The following is an 18,351-nucleotide window of genomic DNA, read 5'->3' as shown; positions in this document are numbered from 1 at the left end:
AAAATTCCCCATTGGGCCCAATGGGGAATGGGAAATTCCCGAATGGGCCCAATGGGGAATGGAAACCAACCGTTCCACCAAACCCGTGATCCGGCGCTAATAGCGCCGGGGGTTTGGCGGTAGGGCTAATAGCCCTGGTGGTAATACCGCCGGGGTTTCCGCCCAACTCATGATGAGGCCCAAAGTCTAGCAAGCACATAGGGCTTAGCAGTAAAACCTAAGTACATAAACTGATCAACAATGTCCAACTTATCCCCGCCAAGTACCATGAGAAGCATACCCTTCTATAGATGTAGTTAAAAATTTGATTTTTTGACTTGTCCCAATTACTTTTGTGTAATTTATGCTTAACCTGGACCTTAGACTATTTAGTATTTTGCTGTGGATGTTGGTTGAGGTGTTGACATGGATTGCACCAATTGTGCATTTTATTAGTAAGACTTGAGCCTAGCCAATTTACTAAAGGGTAACACAAGGGATACCATTTGGGTCTGTTTGTTTGCCCATCAAAGACGGTCACCCATAAAGGGACAGTTTTTTGCAGTTTGAATAAAGGTCCCATAATACATTGGCACCCTATTTCTCTTAAACTAAATTGGAAAAAAAAATGTTTTTTTGAATGATGGCAAAACGTATGAATGTGTCATATATGAAATGATAGGATGTTTAGATATTGGTAATGCAAAATAATAATAATATGCTGGTTGAATGAGCTAATTTAATTTTAATTCACAGCCCTTAACAGTTCTGGTTGATCCACTTGGTGGCCAATATGCACATATGCTTCCTCGTAGCTATAGGATTCAGTATTTTGGCCTCATTACAAGTGCAACGGTACGGTACAAAATGGTGGTAAAACAGAGATAACTCTGTTACCACCACATTACTGCACCGTTGTACTATAGGTTTAATGGTATTCCTGCCGGAATCCCCATGGAGCCCAAAGGACTCTATAAATGGGGACTAACACTGCCGTACCACCACTTGTGATCCAATGGAAATTCTGGTGGACCAAGTGGCGGGAACAGTAAATCCGTTTGGCAGTATTCTGGCAAATTTACTATCGGAATGCCATCAAACCTGCAATGCGGCCTCTAGTCTAAGAGAATTCTTAACATTGGCAATACCTCCATTATACAAAAATGTACAATACCCCGCATCCACTCAATCTTTATATGGCTTAAGAACCTAAACATTTAAAAACAGAAGCGTTTATCCTATTCTTCTGAGCATAGATGTTACAAAGCTATTCCAAGCCTGAGATCCCTTTTCTGGGATGGGTATTTCTGTGTGAAGGCTGGTAAAACAACTAAAAACATAATCAAGATCTGGCATTTTGTGATCTTTGAAACAACAACAATTAGAAAACAGTACTTAACAACTATGTCTGCACTAAACACAATTGCAGAGGAATCTGCATCTGCACACATTCTTATTCACCAGTGAAGCACCCAGGGCTGGAGCTTTCAACATCTCAAACGGAGAAAATAAAGCTCTGTGCCTCTCCTGTGCCAGAAGAAGTGTAAATCATTAAATCAATCCCTTTCTGAAAATGTGTTCGATCAAGTCTGTGGTTCCAGTAACATATTAGACCCTAAGAACTGTAATGGCAAAGATCAGTATTTTTGAATACTATCTGTTCTACTTGTATGCACTTTGGTGGGTGTTAGAAACCCCCTACTTGTACGTGGACATACTAAATCCACTTACAATGGCATTATTCCCCTAAGCAGTATTAATGCATGTTTTAACTCTGCATGTTCCCAGTGGAGTACAATGAGACACCAAAATTGGGAATACTGAGTGAGTCCACAGGACTCATTGTGACCTGTTAAACTACCATTACTTGCATTCTGTAATGGTCATTGTGGTAATATCGCCAAACTTGTAATAAGGCTCTATATGAAGTAAGTACAAGCTGTGAGAATCCTGAAGGTGTCTCACCTGCTAGTCCCCAGGGATCTGTCATCCAGGTGACCAGGACATGGCCATTGCTTTTGGATCCAGTTCCTGGTGGTGGACCAGTGCGGGAGGATCACCTGGATGGGGGATCTTTGGGGAGTGTAAGTGGGACACCGGATGGCGAGACATGGTATGCCCTTCCCTGTAACACCTTTACCCCATCCTACCCGGTAGGATACGTAGGGTCTTACCCCCGGCCCCTTTTTTCGAAACGGACACTTTCTCATTGGCAACTCACTGTGAGGGAAAACGGACTAAAACCCGAGCTGTATACCTGACATGTCCCACTACAATGGTCAAGCTGGGTCAGGCAATTACTGATCATTACACACACCTGACTTCCATCACATTTCCCCACATGGATAAAAGGCGGAGCACTAAAGCACACTCTGAGCAAGGCAAAGAACACAAGGAAGCAGCAGTTCCAAGATGGCAGTTTAGTACAAAGCAAAATATGGCAAGACCTTAGAGGATTACAAGGAGGGAAATACCCTTGGCCTTTTCACCGACGGACCGCATCTTTCATGAGGCTTCCAAAGTAGCAAACGTTAGACCTGGAATTAAAGCTAAAGAATCCTACATTGTGTGTCGGAGGTACCCAGGGCTCTCCCACATTGATTGTCAATTCAGGGAGAAGTGTTTGCCGCTGTGGAACTGTCCTTAGCTCCTACAACAAAGTAGCACCAGTGAAGTCAGCACAACCAGTGAGTTGGGGAGACTGAAACCAGACTGGCCTTTGTGTAAATCAAGGTTGCAAGCCGCAACATTGGATGAAGATGATTATTAAGACAGCAGGAGAGTGAATGAAAATTGAAGCTAAAATGCGATACCGTAGACAGAGTGGTCCGGCAACACGTGGGTGCTCATTGAAAGGTCTCTGTTAGGTATCCAACCAAAAGGGTGTGAACGTTGAAATAAAGAGAATTGTGAAATCGAAGTGGTACTGCAACGGGTCAAGCCAAACCCTCTGCACATTCGAAAGACTTTGATACTAGATTTACAATTAACATTGGTCTGAGCCCGGGTGAGGGAGACAAATTGTGTAGGAGGGATCTGAGCCCGGCAGAAGAGGATCTGCGGTGAACCGTGAGTCACCCGAAAAGGAAGAACCTACAAACATTGTGCGATAAAGTGAAGGTGAAAGACAGGCTCGAGCCCAGCAGAGTGAAGACTGTGTGGAACTTTATGCTAAAAGGATCTGATCCCATTTGAGAGGAATCCCGGGGTGGATATTAAATCGCGGATGTAAATATTTGCTTAAATCCAGAAGAGAAAAGAACTTGTTGTATGATTGGTTACATCAGGCCCTTTGAGTGAAGAGACTTTGAGAAGCAAGGAGACTTATGCTGCAGAGGCCCTTATGCTGATGACTGAACTGTATCCTCACGCTAAAGAACCCAGAGACTGCTATGCTCAAGTGAACTGCCTTATCCCATGCTAAAAACGTGGGGAAGGCAGGCTACAGCCTGAAAACCTGACATATCATTTTGAACACTGCTTTCCTTTTCATAACATTATTTCCCACTCTATTTTTGTTTAGAGGTAAGGATTGGCAATAGTTTCTTTTAGTGTAGGCCCTTTTATTTTGACAAGCCAATTTAATGGTTGTAGCTTGCACCTATCTGTAGATTTAGATTTAGATAGGCCTTTATCATACACTTTTTGAAGTTCAATAAACACCTTTGAACTGTCGTCAGTTGTGTCTGTATTACTGTTGATGGCATGCCTTCCTTACATGTGGTGTCAGGAGTGGGATGTGACTCAATTGAAACAAATTTGGGAACCCTAACATTCCAGAAGCTTAGTCGTAGAACCTCAGACCCATCCTTTACCACAAAATAATTAATAGGCTTTGATATATGTAGCAGCAGAGAAGCTGCTATCCCTCCAGGGAAAAGATGAATGATTCCCACAGATCTATTTTTGATACCCCCTCCTGGGTGTTTTATCAGCTAGGCCCCAAAATCTAGCCTAGCCTGGAAATTCGGTCTAGGCGTTCTAGCGGGCGTCAAAGATCCCGACTTCCGGGGAAACATGAACCATGATGAGGTACATCATGGGGACAAAATTGCGCAGGGAATCACTGAGAAGGCTCTATTTCCCCATTTTGAAGAGCGTGAACTGGAAGATACTAAGAGAGGTAGCTTAAGCTTTGGGGAAGAAAAGGGAAGAAGAGCTTACCATCTTTCCCGACCTAGCCTTCGCTCAGCGAAATGACCCAGCTCTCGCTGAGGCTTTCTTAAAAGCAATTCCTGAAGGAGAGGGAGTTGAAAAGAGAAGTGCTTTTTTTCTTCCTAAAACAAGGATTACTATATAGAAAGGGAACAACCACAGAATGCCTAAGTAAAACCCAGTTAGTAATCCCCAAAACCCACTGGAATATCGTACTAGAAATTGCGCATTCTCATCTGACATGGGGACATTTAGGACAATCCAAGACCCTGGCACATATCAGTGGGAAGTTTTACTGGTCAGCTATCCATGCTGATATAAACATCTTTATCCAGACATGTGAAATATGTCAGAAAACCCATGCTCACACTCCCTTGCCTGCCCTTCTGAACCCATTACCAATAATAGAAATTCCTCTCTCAAGGAATGAGATGGATATCATTGGTCCTTTGGAAGCCTCTATATTAGGTAACAACTATTTACTTGTGATTGTCAATTACGTGCCTAGATATCCCGAGCCATTTCCTATGTGGAACAACACCACCGAGCAGATTTTGAAAAACCTATTACCGTATTTCTCCAGAGTTGGTTTTCCTAAAGAAATCCTGACGGATCAAGGATCCAATTTCATGAACAAGCTCATGGGTGTAGTTAAGGAGCTACTCCAATACACCACCTTAATAACTTCAGGTTACCATCTTCAAACTGAAGGATTGGTAGAAAGATTCAATAAAACACTGAAAATGATCCTGAGAAAGTTGGTAGATAAGGATTGGAAGGACTGGGACGGTAGGATCCTCTGGACACTAATTGCAGTTAGGAAAACTCCTCGGGCATCCACTGCATTTTCTCCTTTTAAATTAATCTATGGCAGAGAACCCAGAGATGCCCTGGACATGCTCCGGGAGACCTGGGAAAAGAGAGAAGAGGCACCCATTCCCCTTTCACAAACTGCTACCCGATTGCGAGAGCATATGAAACTTGTTAAAAATCTAGCACATACTCGTATGGAAAAAAGCCCAACTACAACAAAAGTCCACTTATGACAAAAAAGTAAATCTGAGTAGTAGAAAAAGTGTTGGTCCTCTGATCCACTTCAGAAAACAAACGTCTCTAAGTGGCATGGGCCATATGAAATGTTGAAACAAACAGGAAACTGAACTTATAAGGTTTCCCAACCTGACAGGAAACAAAAGACCCATCTATATCACGTAAATCTCTTAAAAGAGTGGAAGGAAAATCCTCTAGCCGCTAATGACACAATGCTATCCTGTTTGGTGCAGGAAGAAATAGACAACTTCGAATTCATTCCCCAAGAGTTATCTAATCAATAACAAGAAGATTTAAAAGATTTAATTATATTATTTTCCGATGTATTGTTGGAGAAAACCAGGAAGAGTGAAGGGCCCATATCATTATATTAGAACACCTTAAGTAAAAGTGGTCCATCTGAAACCATATAGACTCCCGAAAGCCCAGAAACAGAAAGCTGTTGAGTAAGTAAATAAAATGTTAAGGGCAAATATTATCAAACCCTCCTCAAGCCCTTGGTCCTCCCCTATAGTATTGGTCACCAAACCGGACCATTCCTGGAGGTTTGCATAGATTTCCGCCAAGTTAATGCCATCTCTGATTTCGATGCCTATCCCCTGCCATGCATAGTTAACTTGATTGATAAACTCGGAAACACCACCTTTCAATCGACCCTAGACCTAACCAAGGGGTACTGGTAGGTCCCAGTACATGACCCTGATAAGGAGAAGACAGCCTTCTTGACACCCCTGTGGCTGTTTCAGTTTAAAGTCCTCCCTTTTGGCTTGCATGGGGTCCCCGCCCCTTTCCAGTGACTTATTGACAGAATATTAAAGCCCTACTGGGATTTCTGTGGCACTTATATTGAGGATATAGGGCCTCATCACGAGTTGGGCGGTAACGCCAGAGGTATTACTGCCAGCGCTATTAGCCCTACCGCTAAACCAACGGCGCTATTAGCGCCGGATCACGGGTTTGGTAGAACGGTTAGTGCCCATTCCCCATTGGGCCTATTCGGGCATTCCACATGACCCATTGGGCCCAATGGGGAAAATTCACACTATTACCACCGGCGGATTTCCCGCCGGCGGTAATAGCACCAAAAATCAGATATTTTGCTGCAGATTTCCCCCCAGCTCAGAGCTGGGAGGAAATCTGCCAAGGCCATGATCTGGCGGACCCATAAATCCAGCGGTAATAGCGCTACCGCCGCATTTAAGGGTCACCACCAAACTCATGATGACGCCCATAGTCATTTATAGTAAAACCTGGGGAGACCACCTTTTCCACGTTTTTACTATTATGAGAGCCCTCGGGAAGCCAGTTTAACTGCCAATCCATCCAAATGTAGGCTAGTCCAATCAGCCGTGAAATACCTCGACTTCTTTGTAGGGAATGGTAGTGTCCAACCTAAATGCGAGAAAGTGAAGACTGTCCTAGATACCCCTATGCCTAAAGCCAAGAGTTACCTTAGAGCATTCTTAGACTTAATGGGTTACTATCGTAGGTTTATCCCTAACTTCTCAACAGGACAGCTAAACGTAAAGACAAGTAAAAGATCGCTGAACCCCTAAAAATTCATTGGACGGACGATGGCGATGTGTATTATAACAACCTACAACAAACGCTGTGCCAGAACCCAATCTTAAAGGTAGTAGATTTCTCAAAAGAGTTTTGTATTACAGATTGACGCCTCCCTCACATGGCTAGGAGCAGTATTGTCACAAATTTGCGATGGATTGGAACATCCTATCTTATTTACTAGTCGCAAACTTTTTCCAGGTGAAAACAATTACTCTGTGCTAGAATTAGGGGCCCTTGCCATCAAGTGGGCCATTACTCACCTTAGATATTACCTCCTAGGATGAAAGTTCACACTCGTCATGGATCACTGTCCACTAGTTTGGATCAGCCAACGAAAAGATTCTAACCATCAAGTCATGCAATGGTTCTTAGACCTGCAACCCTACTATTTCACTTTGGCGCACCAAAAAGGTAAAGATCAAGGGAACTTAGATTTCCTTTCTCAGTTCCCTTGTGAAACAGATATGGCTACATTGCATGGGGGAAGGGTATGTGAGAAACCTGAAGGTGTCTCACCCACTAGTCCCTGGGGATCTGTCATCGAGGTGGCCAGGACAGGGCCATCGCTTTTGGATCCAGTTCCTGGGCGTAGACCAGTGTAGGAGGATCACCTGGATGAGAGGCCTTCGGGGAGTGGAAGTGGGACACTGGATGGCGAGTGCGGTATCCCCTTCCCTGTAATACCTTTACTCCACCCTACCTGGTCTCAACCCCTCACCCCCCTTTTTTGACACAAATACTTTCACACGGACAACTCACTATGAGGGAAAACAGACTAATACCTGAGCCGTATACTTGACCTGTCTTACTACTGTAGTCAGGCAGGGTCAGGCAATTACTGATCATTTCACACACCTGACTTCCACCACACTTCCCCACACGGATAAAAGACGGATCACGAAAGCACACTCTGAGCAAGGCAAAGCACACAAGGAAGCAGCAGTTCCAAGATATCAGTTTAACACAAAGCAGAAGAGGATTGCAAGGAGGGAAATACACTTGACCTTTACAACGACAGACCACATCTTTCATGAGCCTTCGGAAACGTAAGACCTGGAATGAAAGCTAAAGAAACCTGCATTGTGTGTCGGAGGAACCCGGGGCCCTCCCGCATCGATAGTCGATAGTCAAGGCGGGGAGAAGCGTTTGCCGCCATGGTACTGTCCTTGGCTTCTTCAACAAAGCATCACCAGTGAAGTCAGCCAGCACAGCCGGTGAGTTGGGGAGACTGAAACCAGACCTGTCGGTGTGTAAATCAAGGTTGCAAGCTGCAACATTGCATGAAGAAGATTATTAAGACAGCAGATGTGTGAATGAACTATGAAGCCAGAATAGGATGCCATAGACAGAGTGTTCCGGCATCACGTGGGTGCTCATTCAAAGGCCTCTGTTAGGTATCCAACAAAAGGGTGTGAACGTTAAAAGAAAGAGAATTGTAAAATCGAAGTGGTCCTGCAATGGGTCAAGCCAAACCCTGTGTACATTTAAAAGTCTTCAATACTTGATGTAAAATTGACATTGGTCCGAGCCCGGCTGAGGGAGACTAATTGTGTAGAAGCGATCTGAGCCTGGCAGCGGGGAATCCAGGGTGTACCGTGAGTCACCCGAAAAGGAAAAACCTATGAACATTGTGCGATAAAGTGAAAGGTGAAAGACAGACTCAAGCACGGCAGAGGGAAGCCTATATGGAACTTTATGCTAAAAAGATCTGAGCCCGGTTGAGGGGGATCTGGGGTGGATATTGAATCACCCGATGTGAATATTTGTGAAAATCCAGAAGAGCAAAAAACTTGTTGTATAATTGGTTGCATTAGGCCCTTTGAATGAAGAGACTTTGAGAAGCAAGGTGACTTATGCTCCAGATGCCCTGATGCTGATGAGTGAACTGTAACCTCACGCTAAAGAAGTCAGAGACTGTGGTATGCTCGAGTGAACCACCTTATACCATGCTAAAAATGCGGGGAAGGGTGGTCAACGGCCTGAAAACCTGACATATCATTTTGAATACTTCTTTCTTTTTCACAACATTATTTCCCTCACTATTTGTATTTAGAGGTAATGAGCCATGCAAGGCTAGGGGTGTTTTGCTTCCCCAGCCTTGCATGGCTCATTGGAAATGCTGGCTGGGGAACTACAGGTCTGTATATGCAAGGAAGCGCTCCTGCACCTCCTCGCACATACTGACAGAGCAGGCTGGAGTGGGGCATCTCATTACCCGTGCTCAGGCCCCTTCATGCATGTGCAGAAACCAGGAAGCTTCCTGATTCCTGTTTTTGCTATTAGGGGCTGGAGTGCTGGAGCGGAAAGACCCGTGGCAGAAGGCTAGTTTGTTAATGTTCATGTATTTTTGTATTTAAATTATGTGTATGGATGCACGCACGCTTGTGTTGTTAGGTGAATGAATGTATTATGATGGATGCTGGTGCGTATGAGAGTGTGATTGCTGTTGTGTAAATGTGTGTTTGTATGTTTATTCATTTATGATTTATAATTTATATATGTGTATGGATGCATGTATGCTTGTGTTATGAGTGAGAGCATGATGGGTGCTCTTGTGAATGAGACAGAGTGTTTGCAGTGTGTATGTTGTCTAAATGTGTGCGTGTGTATGTTCATTTCTTTATTTAAATATATGTATGCATGCGTGTATGTATGGGTACAGCCAGTGCGAAAATGTTTTATGCTGGCACATAATGTGTGAAAAGGCATCATAAAATTTGTTGGAGAAATGCTCCTGTGCACTGCTAGTGACTTGCATCTATTGGATTTTTTCATGAGTTACCCTACACAACCAGTTTCAAACTGTTTAGCTTTTTAGCCAATTTTTCTAAAATGTGTCCTCTAAAATGCTCCATTTTAATCCAACATTTTTATAAAATTCTGGGGGGGAGAACACCCCTGCACCCCTGTTTATTGGTGCAGGCTCCCCCGCTAAGTGTGGTCAGTGTGGCATATCTAGCACATATATTTACATCCCTCCAGTTAGAACATTCACCAGTCGCCACTGTTCAGTACCAGAGTGGTGCACAGAACTAGAAGTGTGTATTACTCCTAGTTGCCTCTTCTTCGTCCCAATCTTAAAGGCATATGAATGGGGGACAGTGAGTGTGTAAAAGAGGGACAGACTGATAATAACCTACTAAAATAGGGGATGGCAGGGTCTATTCTGACAATATGAACACATCCTCTGACCACACCCCAAGGTCCCTCCATGCAGGTGATCCTCCCTTGCATTTCCACCCCCAGGGTCAGGATCCAAAAGCAATGGCCTTTCCCTGGCCACCTGAGAAGAGGATCCAAGGGGAGTAGATGGGAGGATGCCCTCAGGTTCCTCACACAGCTTAAAAGAGAAAGAGCTCTGTCAGATTCTAAGATGACTGTGGACCTTTCTATGCATGTAATATCCTTCTATTCATTTACCCTGTTCATTCCATCTATTCTTCATACTTTTAAAATGGGACCTCTCCTCCTCGCTCCCTCTCAAAGCCCTTGTTCCGCTTCACCCTACAACAATGCAGCTTCCCACCCACATACCAAACGCCCATGTTGCCTCACTCTCATCCTCCCCTACTCTCTAGACACTCGATGGCAGCCCCCACCTTTCACCTCTTTCCTACCTCTCTGGCTCCTCCCTGCTCTCACAACAATTATCTATGTTCCTTGCCCTCTAACTGTTGTTTATACAATGTCTTCACTTGCTGGTTGATGTGCCACTGGTATATCTTTCTGATCAAATTCTTCATCATACTTATTCATTTTAAAAGATGATTACTCATATCACCCCATCTCTGTTGTATTCTAAAATAGTTGGTTGGATCATTCTGATATGCAATGTATTAAGGAGAAAAGTGATAAACAGATGTCTCAGAGGACCTGAAAATATGCCCTTTCATAGTGATACATTACTTTGGGTGATACATATTTGGTCATTGAGGTAGTGAAATCGTTGAACCATAGGTTTGCACAAGATTCTGACTAATGGTTGCAAGTTTGATCTTCAACACTATTTACTCAATATGGGATATTGATATGGATATTTTATTTCTATTGCACTCGTACACAAGTGTTTCAGAGCACGACAAGGCAAGGGAGGGGAACAGGGGAGAACAAAACAGAGATCTTACTAGGCCCAGTACATTGAGAATGCACAGTGCATGGGAGAGGGGGAGGGGAAAGGTGCATGGAAGGGGGAGAAGTGGAAAGTGCGAAGCAGAGGAGAAACGATAAAAAACAATAAATAAATAATAAAGCCAACAAACAATGTTAGTGCAGCCAGCATTTTGCAAGTGCTAGGTCTAAGGCAGCAGACAGGGTAGGTCTGATAAGTGCGGGAAGAAAAAAGGGGGGCTCTACGGATACAGATACATACCCCAGTGCAAGGGGTGGCCCGGAGGCAGTACTGGAGGGTGGCAGGGTGAGCAGGTACCTGGGCCCGGAGGACAGAGGGTGGCCAGGTGCACGGTGCCAAGAGAGAACAGATCAGCAGGGGAGAGGGGGAGAAAAGGGAGAAGAAAAGAGTAAGGTCTTGAGGTGCTTCCGGAACCAGAGATGGTTCTCCTCAAGTTTGAGAGTGGCAGGGAGGCTGTTCCAGAGGGAGGCCCCAGCCGAAGACAGAGATCTACCCCCAGCTCATTTCTTTGAAAAACGACTGACCCTGAGGGAGTTGGAGGTAGAGAAGCGAAGAGCTCGAGAGGGGAGGTATTTGCAGAGGGATAGCTGAAGGTATTTTGGCCCCAGAAAGCCTTGTGGACAATGCAGAGGGTTTTGAATTTAATCCTTGCATCCACTGGGAGCCAATGGAGAGATTTCAGAGTTGATATATACGATCCCAGGGCTTGAAGCCAAGGACAAGTCTCGTAGTCCTGTTCTGGATTAGTTGCAGAGGGCGGAGAGTATAGGCAGGTAGATTTAGAATGGGGATGTTACAATAGTCCAAGCTAGAGAGAACCAGAGCTTGGGATACCATGAGCTTCTGGGGGAAGGAGAGGAAAGGCAGAGTACCTCTGAGGAGGTGCAGTAGGAAATTTGACTTTTAAGAGACCTCAGAGATGTGGGCAGAGAAGGAAAAGGTGGAGTCAAAGATGACCCGAGGTTCTTAGCCTCCCATGTGGGGGTAGGAGGAGGGCCAAGGGAGGCCGGCCAGAGAGTGAGGGGAAAGGATGGTGGAGGTGTGCCGATGAGGAGGATCTCTGTCTTGCTGGCATTCAGACAAATATCATTGGCGGCACACCAATCCTGAATGGCAGCTGGGCAATCAGAGATGACAGCGGGAGAGGGGGTGACAGAGGGCAGCCTGAAAATGAGTTGAGTGTCATCAGCGTAGCACTGGAAATTTGAGCAGAAAGTGGCAATGCAGTGGGCGAGAGTTGCAAGGTATTGGTTGAAAAGCCAGGGAGGGAGGTTAGACCCCTCGGGAACACCACAGGTAGAGAGGAAGATAGATGAAAGGAAGGACACAAGTTGGACCTGGGAGGATCGATCTGAGAGGAAAAAGGTCAGCCAGGCCAGAGCCTGATCAGTGATACCCAGGTTTTCACAGAGACGGTTGAGCAGGATGGTATGGTTGACCATGTCGAAGGCAGAAGAGAGATTGAGGAGGATGAGGACAGAGGGAATGTTAGAGTCAAGGTTGGAGAGCAGATCTTCACGGATGTTCAGGAGAGCAGTTTCTGTGCTTCTGGCAGCTCTGAAGCCAGACTGGTGGTCATGGAGACAGCCAACAGAATTGGAGGTTAAGCTGAGAGATGGCCAACTTTTTCAGGAGTTTGCCCAGAAAGGGAGTAATGGAAATTGGGCTATAGTTAGCTGAACAAGAAGGATCAGCTGTGGGTTTCTTGAGAAGAGGATGCACAAAGGAGTGCTTCAGAGGGGAGGGGAAGGATCACGAGGCAAAGGAGTGGTTGCAAAATCAGCAAGGGCTGGAGCGAGGGTGTCAATGTGGTCCTTGATGGTTTTAGAGGAACAGGGATCAACCTGTTTTGACGAGGCTTTCATAGATTGGACTTGTCTAGCGACCTCGTCAGGATAGAAAAGAGGAAAGGATGAGAAGGATGGTGGGGAGGTGGCTAAAGGAGGGTCAGCAAGCACAGATGGAGAGGGGAGAGGAGGGTTGTGGGTGGAGAGGATGGACAGGATGTCCTGGTTTTTTTAAATGAAGTGAGAGGCAAGGGCATTGCAAAGAGCCTGGGAGACAACAGGAGGGGTAGAGACTGCAGCAGGGTTGGCCAGCTACTTGCATATTTTAAAGAGTTCGGCCAAGTTGTTAGATGCCACAGAGACACGAGCTTGAATGTGGACTCTCTTCTTGGTGAGGACAGAGAGTCGTTATTGCCTTTGTAGCAGGTGACAGGCCAGTTTGTCAGAGGATGAACAGGAAGTCCTCCATTTCCTCTCAGCCACCCTACACTTATGTTTAAGTGTAGCTAGGTCAGAGTCATACCAGGAATTGTACTTGACTTTGGACTTCAAACGGATCCTCATGACAGGGGCAAGAGCATCAAGCGTATCAGAAATTGAAGAGTAGAGCAGAGACAGGGCTGTGTCAGGATGTGAGACAGCCAAAGGTGGAGGGAGGAGGGACAAAGTGGCAGCAAAACCCTCAATTGACGATGGATTATCCTGATTGCAAGCTGCAAAGGAGGTATTTGGTATATCAGGGCATATCAGCTGGAGTGGTGAGATATTCAGGTTATCCTCAAGTGGATCTAGTTGCCTTTGAGATCAAAAACTATTTGGGATCTTTGAAGCATTGCTCAGATGCCAAGAAGCTGTTCTTTAAGCGTTTATGGACATTTTTTTCCCTTCCAATCCTGAATGTCTCACTGGATTGATTAGTTGCCCCCAGAATCCAGTTCTCTTGACAGCCACATGCTGGCTTCTCTAATGGACTTTGAGACATATTATGTCCATGTCTACCTTTTCCATATTTACTCTAATTTCCTTTCCAAACTTTACATGTTTTCCAACTCTACACTATACCATCTGTCGGTTGCCTTCGTGCCAGATTTCTGTATATTTTCTCATAATGGTGAAACCACATCCACTTTTGCAGCATTATGAGTGGTTGATAGAATTTAAAGTAGAGTAGCTTTCAAATCTCAGACTAAACAAATTCACTGAAAAATGTTGTCAGTATAAATGCAAAATCTTTTGAAGCCCCTTAAATTTACCATTACTGTGGGACATTTACATACTTGCCTCTTTTCCTCGCTTCTTGACTCCAAGGTCAATACATCTGCTAATGGGCTGCCTGCAATGCACTGTGTGCAGATGATCATGGTAAATTATTCTGATCTGCTTGTAATTAGTTTCAAAGGCAAGAATTGATGTTCATGTGAAGATATACCGGTTAAGAGTTTTTCAAAAGTTACTTTGTACTTACTACTAACCTTGCTCTGTTTGGATTTCTTTGCAGGTCGGCTGATTTTTGATAACTTGAAGAAGTCCATTGCCTATACACTAACCAGTAACATACCAGAGATCACCCCTTTCCTGCTGTTCATCATCGCCAACATCCCTCTGCCCCTGGGCACTGTTACTATCTTATGCATTGACCTGGGCACGGACATGGTGAGTACATTTGCTCCACAGAATGGGGTGCAATGCCTCAGGAGAGCACCCAAAGATCTTAGTATGTAGTGAAAAACGACCTGAAAGCTAGTGCAACTCCCCTTCCCATTCCTGTAGCATGGCCCACTTTTTATTCCAATTCAGAAGAAGAGGTGGTAAATAAACAGGTATCTTTTCAATGCTGAGGCCTGTGGTATCCAATAGCCACAAATTAAGGCATATTATCCTTGCCCCAGACTTCGCTTAAAAACAACAGTCTAATGCTGGTCTGACCGTTTTTTTTTTATTATTATTTTTTTTTTAAGGAAAACCTTCCTAGTTGGAATTGCAACCTGACGCTGTAGCGGTCCCATGACCATTCTTCTCTTTTTCTGGCATCCCTGAAGAAGTCTCTCTGCAGCCTAGTCAAGGCGTTCGGCTACAGGGGAGAGAGTTCCCTGTACAGTTAAAAAAGCAAATGCGTGGGTATTGTGTGCAATCACACCAACGTTATTTAGCTAACAGGAGGTACTATATATTTACTCACCTGTGAATCTCAGGGAAAGTGACCCCTAGTTTTAATGATCTCACACAAAATGACACCTATCTCTGGATGTAAGCGTACTCTGATAACTGGGCTGGTGCTATTTTTAGGACTTAATAAAGTGAAGAACTAACGTATCGGGAAAAACTAAAGACGTCAACAAAGGTACTAGTAGTTCCAAAGGCAATGACCTGATGCTAGCGCTAGGTGCACCTGTTTTCAATGGTGGTTCAATGCAGTGTGGCATTTGCAGGTTCGGGATATAACCAGAAGGCTGCCAGTCTTTGGCATCCCCGATGGTGGCTACCTCATTATTCCTTTAACAAATTAGTTGGCCCCTCTGCTTCCCATTTAGCTCTGCTCCTAGCCCCCACTCCACCCAATCCTGAATGAGTAGCATTTGCAATGGACAGCCTTATTTACATGACTGGAAGGCTGTGGCGGGATTAAGTGAGTCGCGGTACCATTGTGTCCCTTTCCCTAGCCTGTGCACTCATATCAGGTTCTCTGGGGTGGCATGCAGCCTGTTCTCTTAGGTACCAGCCCTCTGCCTTGTGGCGGGTTATAGATTTGAGAAAAGTATGAGAAAGTCTAATAGAATGTTGGTGCTTCTGTATTAGCAAGAGACGGGACCCTAGGGCAAAGCATTAGGTGGCAGAACCTAGGTAATATACAACGAAACAGCAACAATACCCACTTCTAATAATACTCTTAAAGGTAGATGGCTTAAAAATAGCTCATTTATTGTCATAGAAATGCATTTATAAAACACATACTCAATTGTATTGGTTACAGGTTTTAGAGCAACGTGTCACATAAACACAAACAAGATAACCAACCACTTACAATATTCATAGTTACAGACATAATCCATAATCATTATACATACATTAAATTACCGCATAAATAGCCTTGTCAATTCATTCTATAGTCAAAATACATGCACAATAACGCACCATATAAACAGCATCATCAATGCATTTCTACTACTTTATGGATTTTAAAACACATAGGGCCTCATTACACGGATGGCGGTAAGGATTTACCGGTACCGGTAAAATACCAGTACCGGTAAATCCTTACCGCCTTACTACAAGGTCCCTTTGCGGGTTGGGGGATTTAACGCCTGCAGGCGTTAAAAACCAACCCGCAAAGGGACCCAGGGAGCTAATTACGGTACCGCAATTTGCGGTACCGTAATTAGCGCCTTCCCCATTCCCATTATGCCCTATGGGGCAAAAATTGGAATGGGCAAGGGCAATGGTGGAAGGGGGAATTACCGCCCCGCCAACCTTGGAATGGGGCGGTAATTCCCCTTTCCGCCAAGGCGGTGCCGGTATTTTACCGGCATGAACCATGGCGCTAATAGCGCCATGGTTCTCCACCATCCGTGTAATGAGGCCCATGATATTGAAATGACTAAACATGAACCAGATCCCTTGAAAACAAAAAATCAATAAACTAAACAACAAACAAGAACATAAATCCTATTTGTTTGCACATTTTGAATCAAGATTACACACGACATCTTGTCCAAGGTTATTCATGCCCTGATCAAATTTTGTAATAACGTACAGCCCAACATGTTTCATTCCCTCACATCTGCATGAATGTGGAACTTCATCAGGAGCAGTAATACAAAAAAATATTCTCAAAAACACTATAACACACCTCTGTAAGAGAAAACAGGGGATATGGAGACGTTCAAATAAAAGAGGCACTCTGGGTCTGATACTTGGGGATACAGACAATAATTTCAGCACACATGTTCAAGTTTAAGGAAAATTCCTTTCAAAAGGTAAGGAGTGGGGTCCTTATGTCACAAGGGGCCTTTAAGGCAGGTAAAGGAGATAGAAACATTACAAATACCTTTGGGACAGGTTTCTAGGTGCCTTACAATAGGTTGAGTCAGCAGTAAGGTGGTCAAGTAAATGGTTTCCAATGGATCAGGTGTCGAGACAGTGGAGTCAGCTTGAGATAATCCAGTCATGTGATGCAGTCCTGCATCAATGATTGTCTTCAGGTGGATGCAGAAGAGGCAGGCAGCGGTCGAGGCTATGTCTCAAAGCTTTTGAGTCTATTTGATGAAGTCCAACAACGTGATGTGTTTTTTAGTGGCGATAGGCTCAAAAACAACTAGAGCACAGGCAGGTGTTGGTTGAGTTAGTAGCTCATAAGACCGAATTGGTTAAAAAAGTGGTGCGCGTCTAAAGGTAGCCCAGATGCTTGCAGTGGTTTGAAAAATATCTCTAAAGTGGTTAAGCATTCTTGAAAGCAGATCACGGCTGGAAAATATTATTCAGAGCTGTTCCTTGACTTCTGGTTGCAGGTGTGGGGGCGCCTAGAAAGGTGGAGCATTGTTCTACTCTTCCTAGCCAGTATGTTTGCCAGTGGGCATTTTCACAGGCTGTCTCCTCCAGTGAACAGGATCCAGCTACCAGGGTCTCAGCTGTTTGCATGCCTTATCCAGACAGCAGGCCATCCCAAATATTCCTCTAGGATGGGTGAGGGAAACGGTTTCTCCTTTCTTGGAGGTTTTTATCTTCACCTCTATGGAAAAGGACTTTGGGGCAGACTGTACTTCCATTGAAGTTCCAGATGAAATCCTTCTTCTTACGTCCAAAGATAATTCAAATGAGGGGTGGGCTCACCTCCTTAAATAGGCAACCTTCCACAGCAGATTGGTCCCCTTTTAGCCTTCTGTAAGGGCTCAATCAGGACTGCTCTGTTCAAAGTCCTTTGCCTAATGTCAATCCCAGAGTGCTTTGTCAGCAGGACATGGGGTGGGGGTGCAGGAAATGTCAGTGGCTGAAGAAATATCAAGAAGTTGTAAACCGTCCCTTGCTAGTCACTTACCTCGTAGGCCACTCTAACTCCACCTTCTCCTTGACTGTCCTGCATCAGAAGGTTTCCACTAATTAACCCTTTGTGGGAGCTCTACATTGTCCTAGCAGCGCTCATTTTTGAAGTACTGCTTTCCAGCTAACCCCCTGAGATTTCCTGTCCTCTGGTGAAGGTGAGAAACCACCACAGAGATTTCAAAAGGAGTGTGGATCCCGGGCTGGGCACAAATGTTTTGCTTTGGGTGAAACCCAGTCCCAGGTGGCTGATACACATCAGGATCTGTCAGTGAAATGAGACAAAAGCAACCATTCTGACAATACAATGAAACCGAAAGGTTTAGGCAAGTATGATTGTAGATTCCTAGAGACAACTACTTAAAAAAACTAGTCATGACTTATATTTAGATATTAATCTGCCACCGGGCCCTGGTAGTCCACAATGATATAATTTGGATTAGGACAGCCCAAACCTAAAGATAGACCCTATCTGTTCAAACCTGTAGGTTCCATCAGGCTGTTTTCAGGAATGCACATGTTACCCTTAAGCTGCCATGTTGCATTACTGCGAGGCAGCTGCTGGGGGATGTCAGTAGACAGGATCAGCAGTTACATGTTTGAACTATACTTTTTAGCATGGGGCATTATGAAACTCAGAGCTGATTAGCA

At 44.5% G+C, this 18,351-nt stretch overlaps 1 protein-coding gene across 2 annotated transcripts in view; it reads left to right on the top strand.

Moving 5' to 3' along the window:
* LOC138523462 (sodium/potassium-transporting ATPase subunit alpha-2) overlaps positions 1-18,351 on the top strand; it is a 504,124-nt gene that overhangs the window by 339,627 nt on the left and 146,146 nt on the right. For both annotated transcript variants that reach the window (XM_069635440.1, XM_069635438.1), the window contains exon 17: positions 14,165-14,319. In XM_069635440.1, the coding sequence (XP_069491541.1) occupies positions 14,165-14,319 (155 nt within the window). The remainder of the gene's footprint in view (positions 1-14,164; positions 14,320-18,351) is intronic.

Source organism: Ambystoma mexicanum, chromosome 1q (assembly GCF_040938575.1).
Source record: "Ambystoma mexicanum isolate Mex_15411 chromosome 1q, UKY_AmexF1_1, whole genome shotgun sequence".
Taxonomy (NCBI): domain Eukaryota; kingdom Metazoa; phylum Chordata; class Amphibia; order Caudata; family Ambystomatidae; genus Ambystoma; species Ambystoma mexicanum.
Note: the sequence above shows the minus strand (reverse complement) of the source record. Positions and strands in the feature narration are given on the sequence as shown.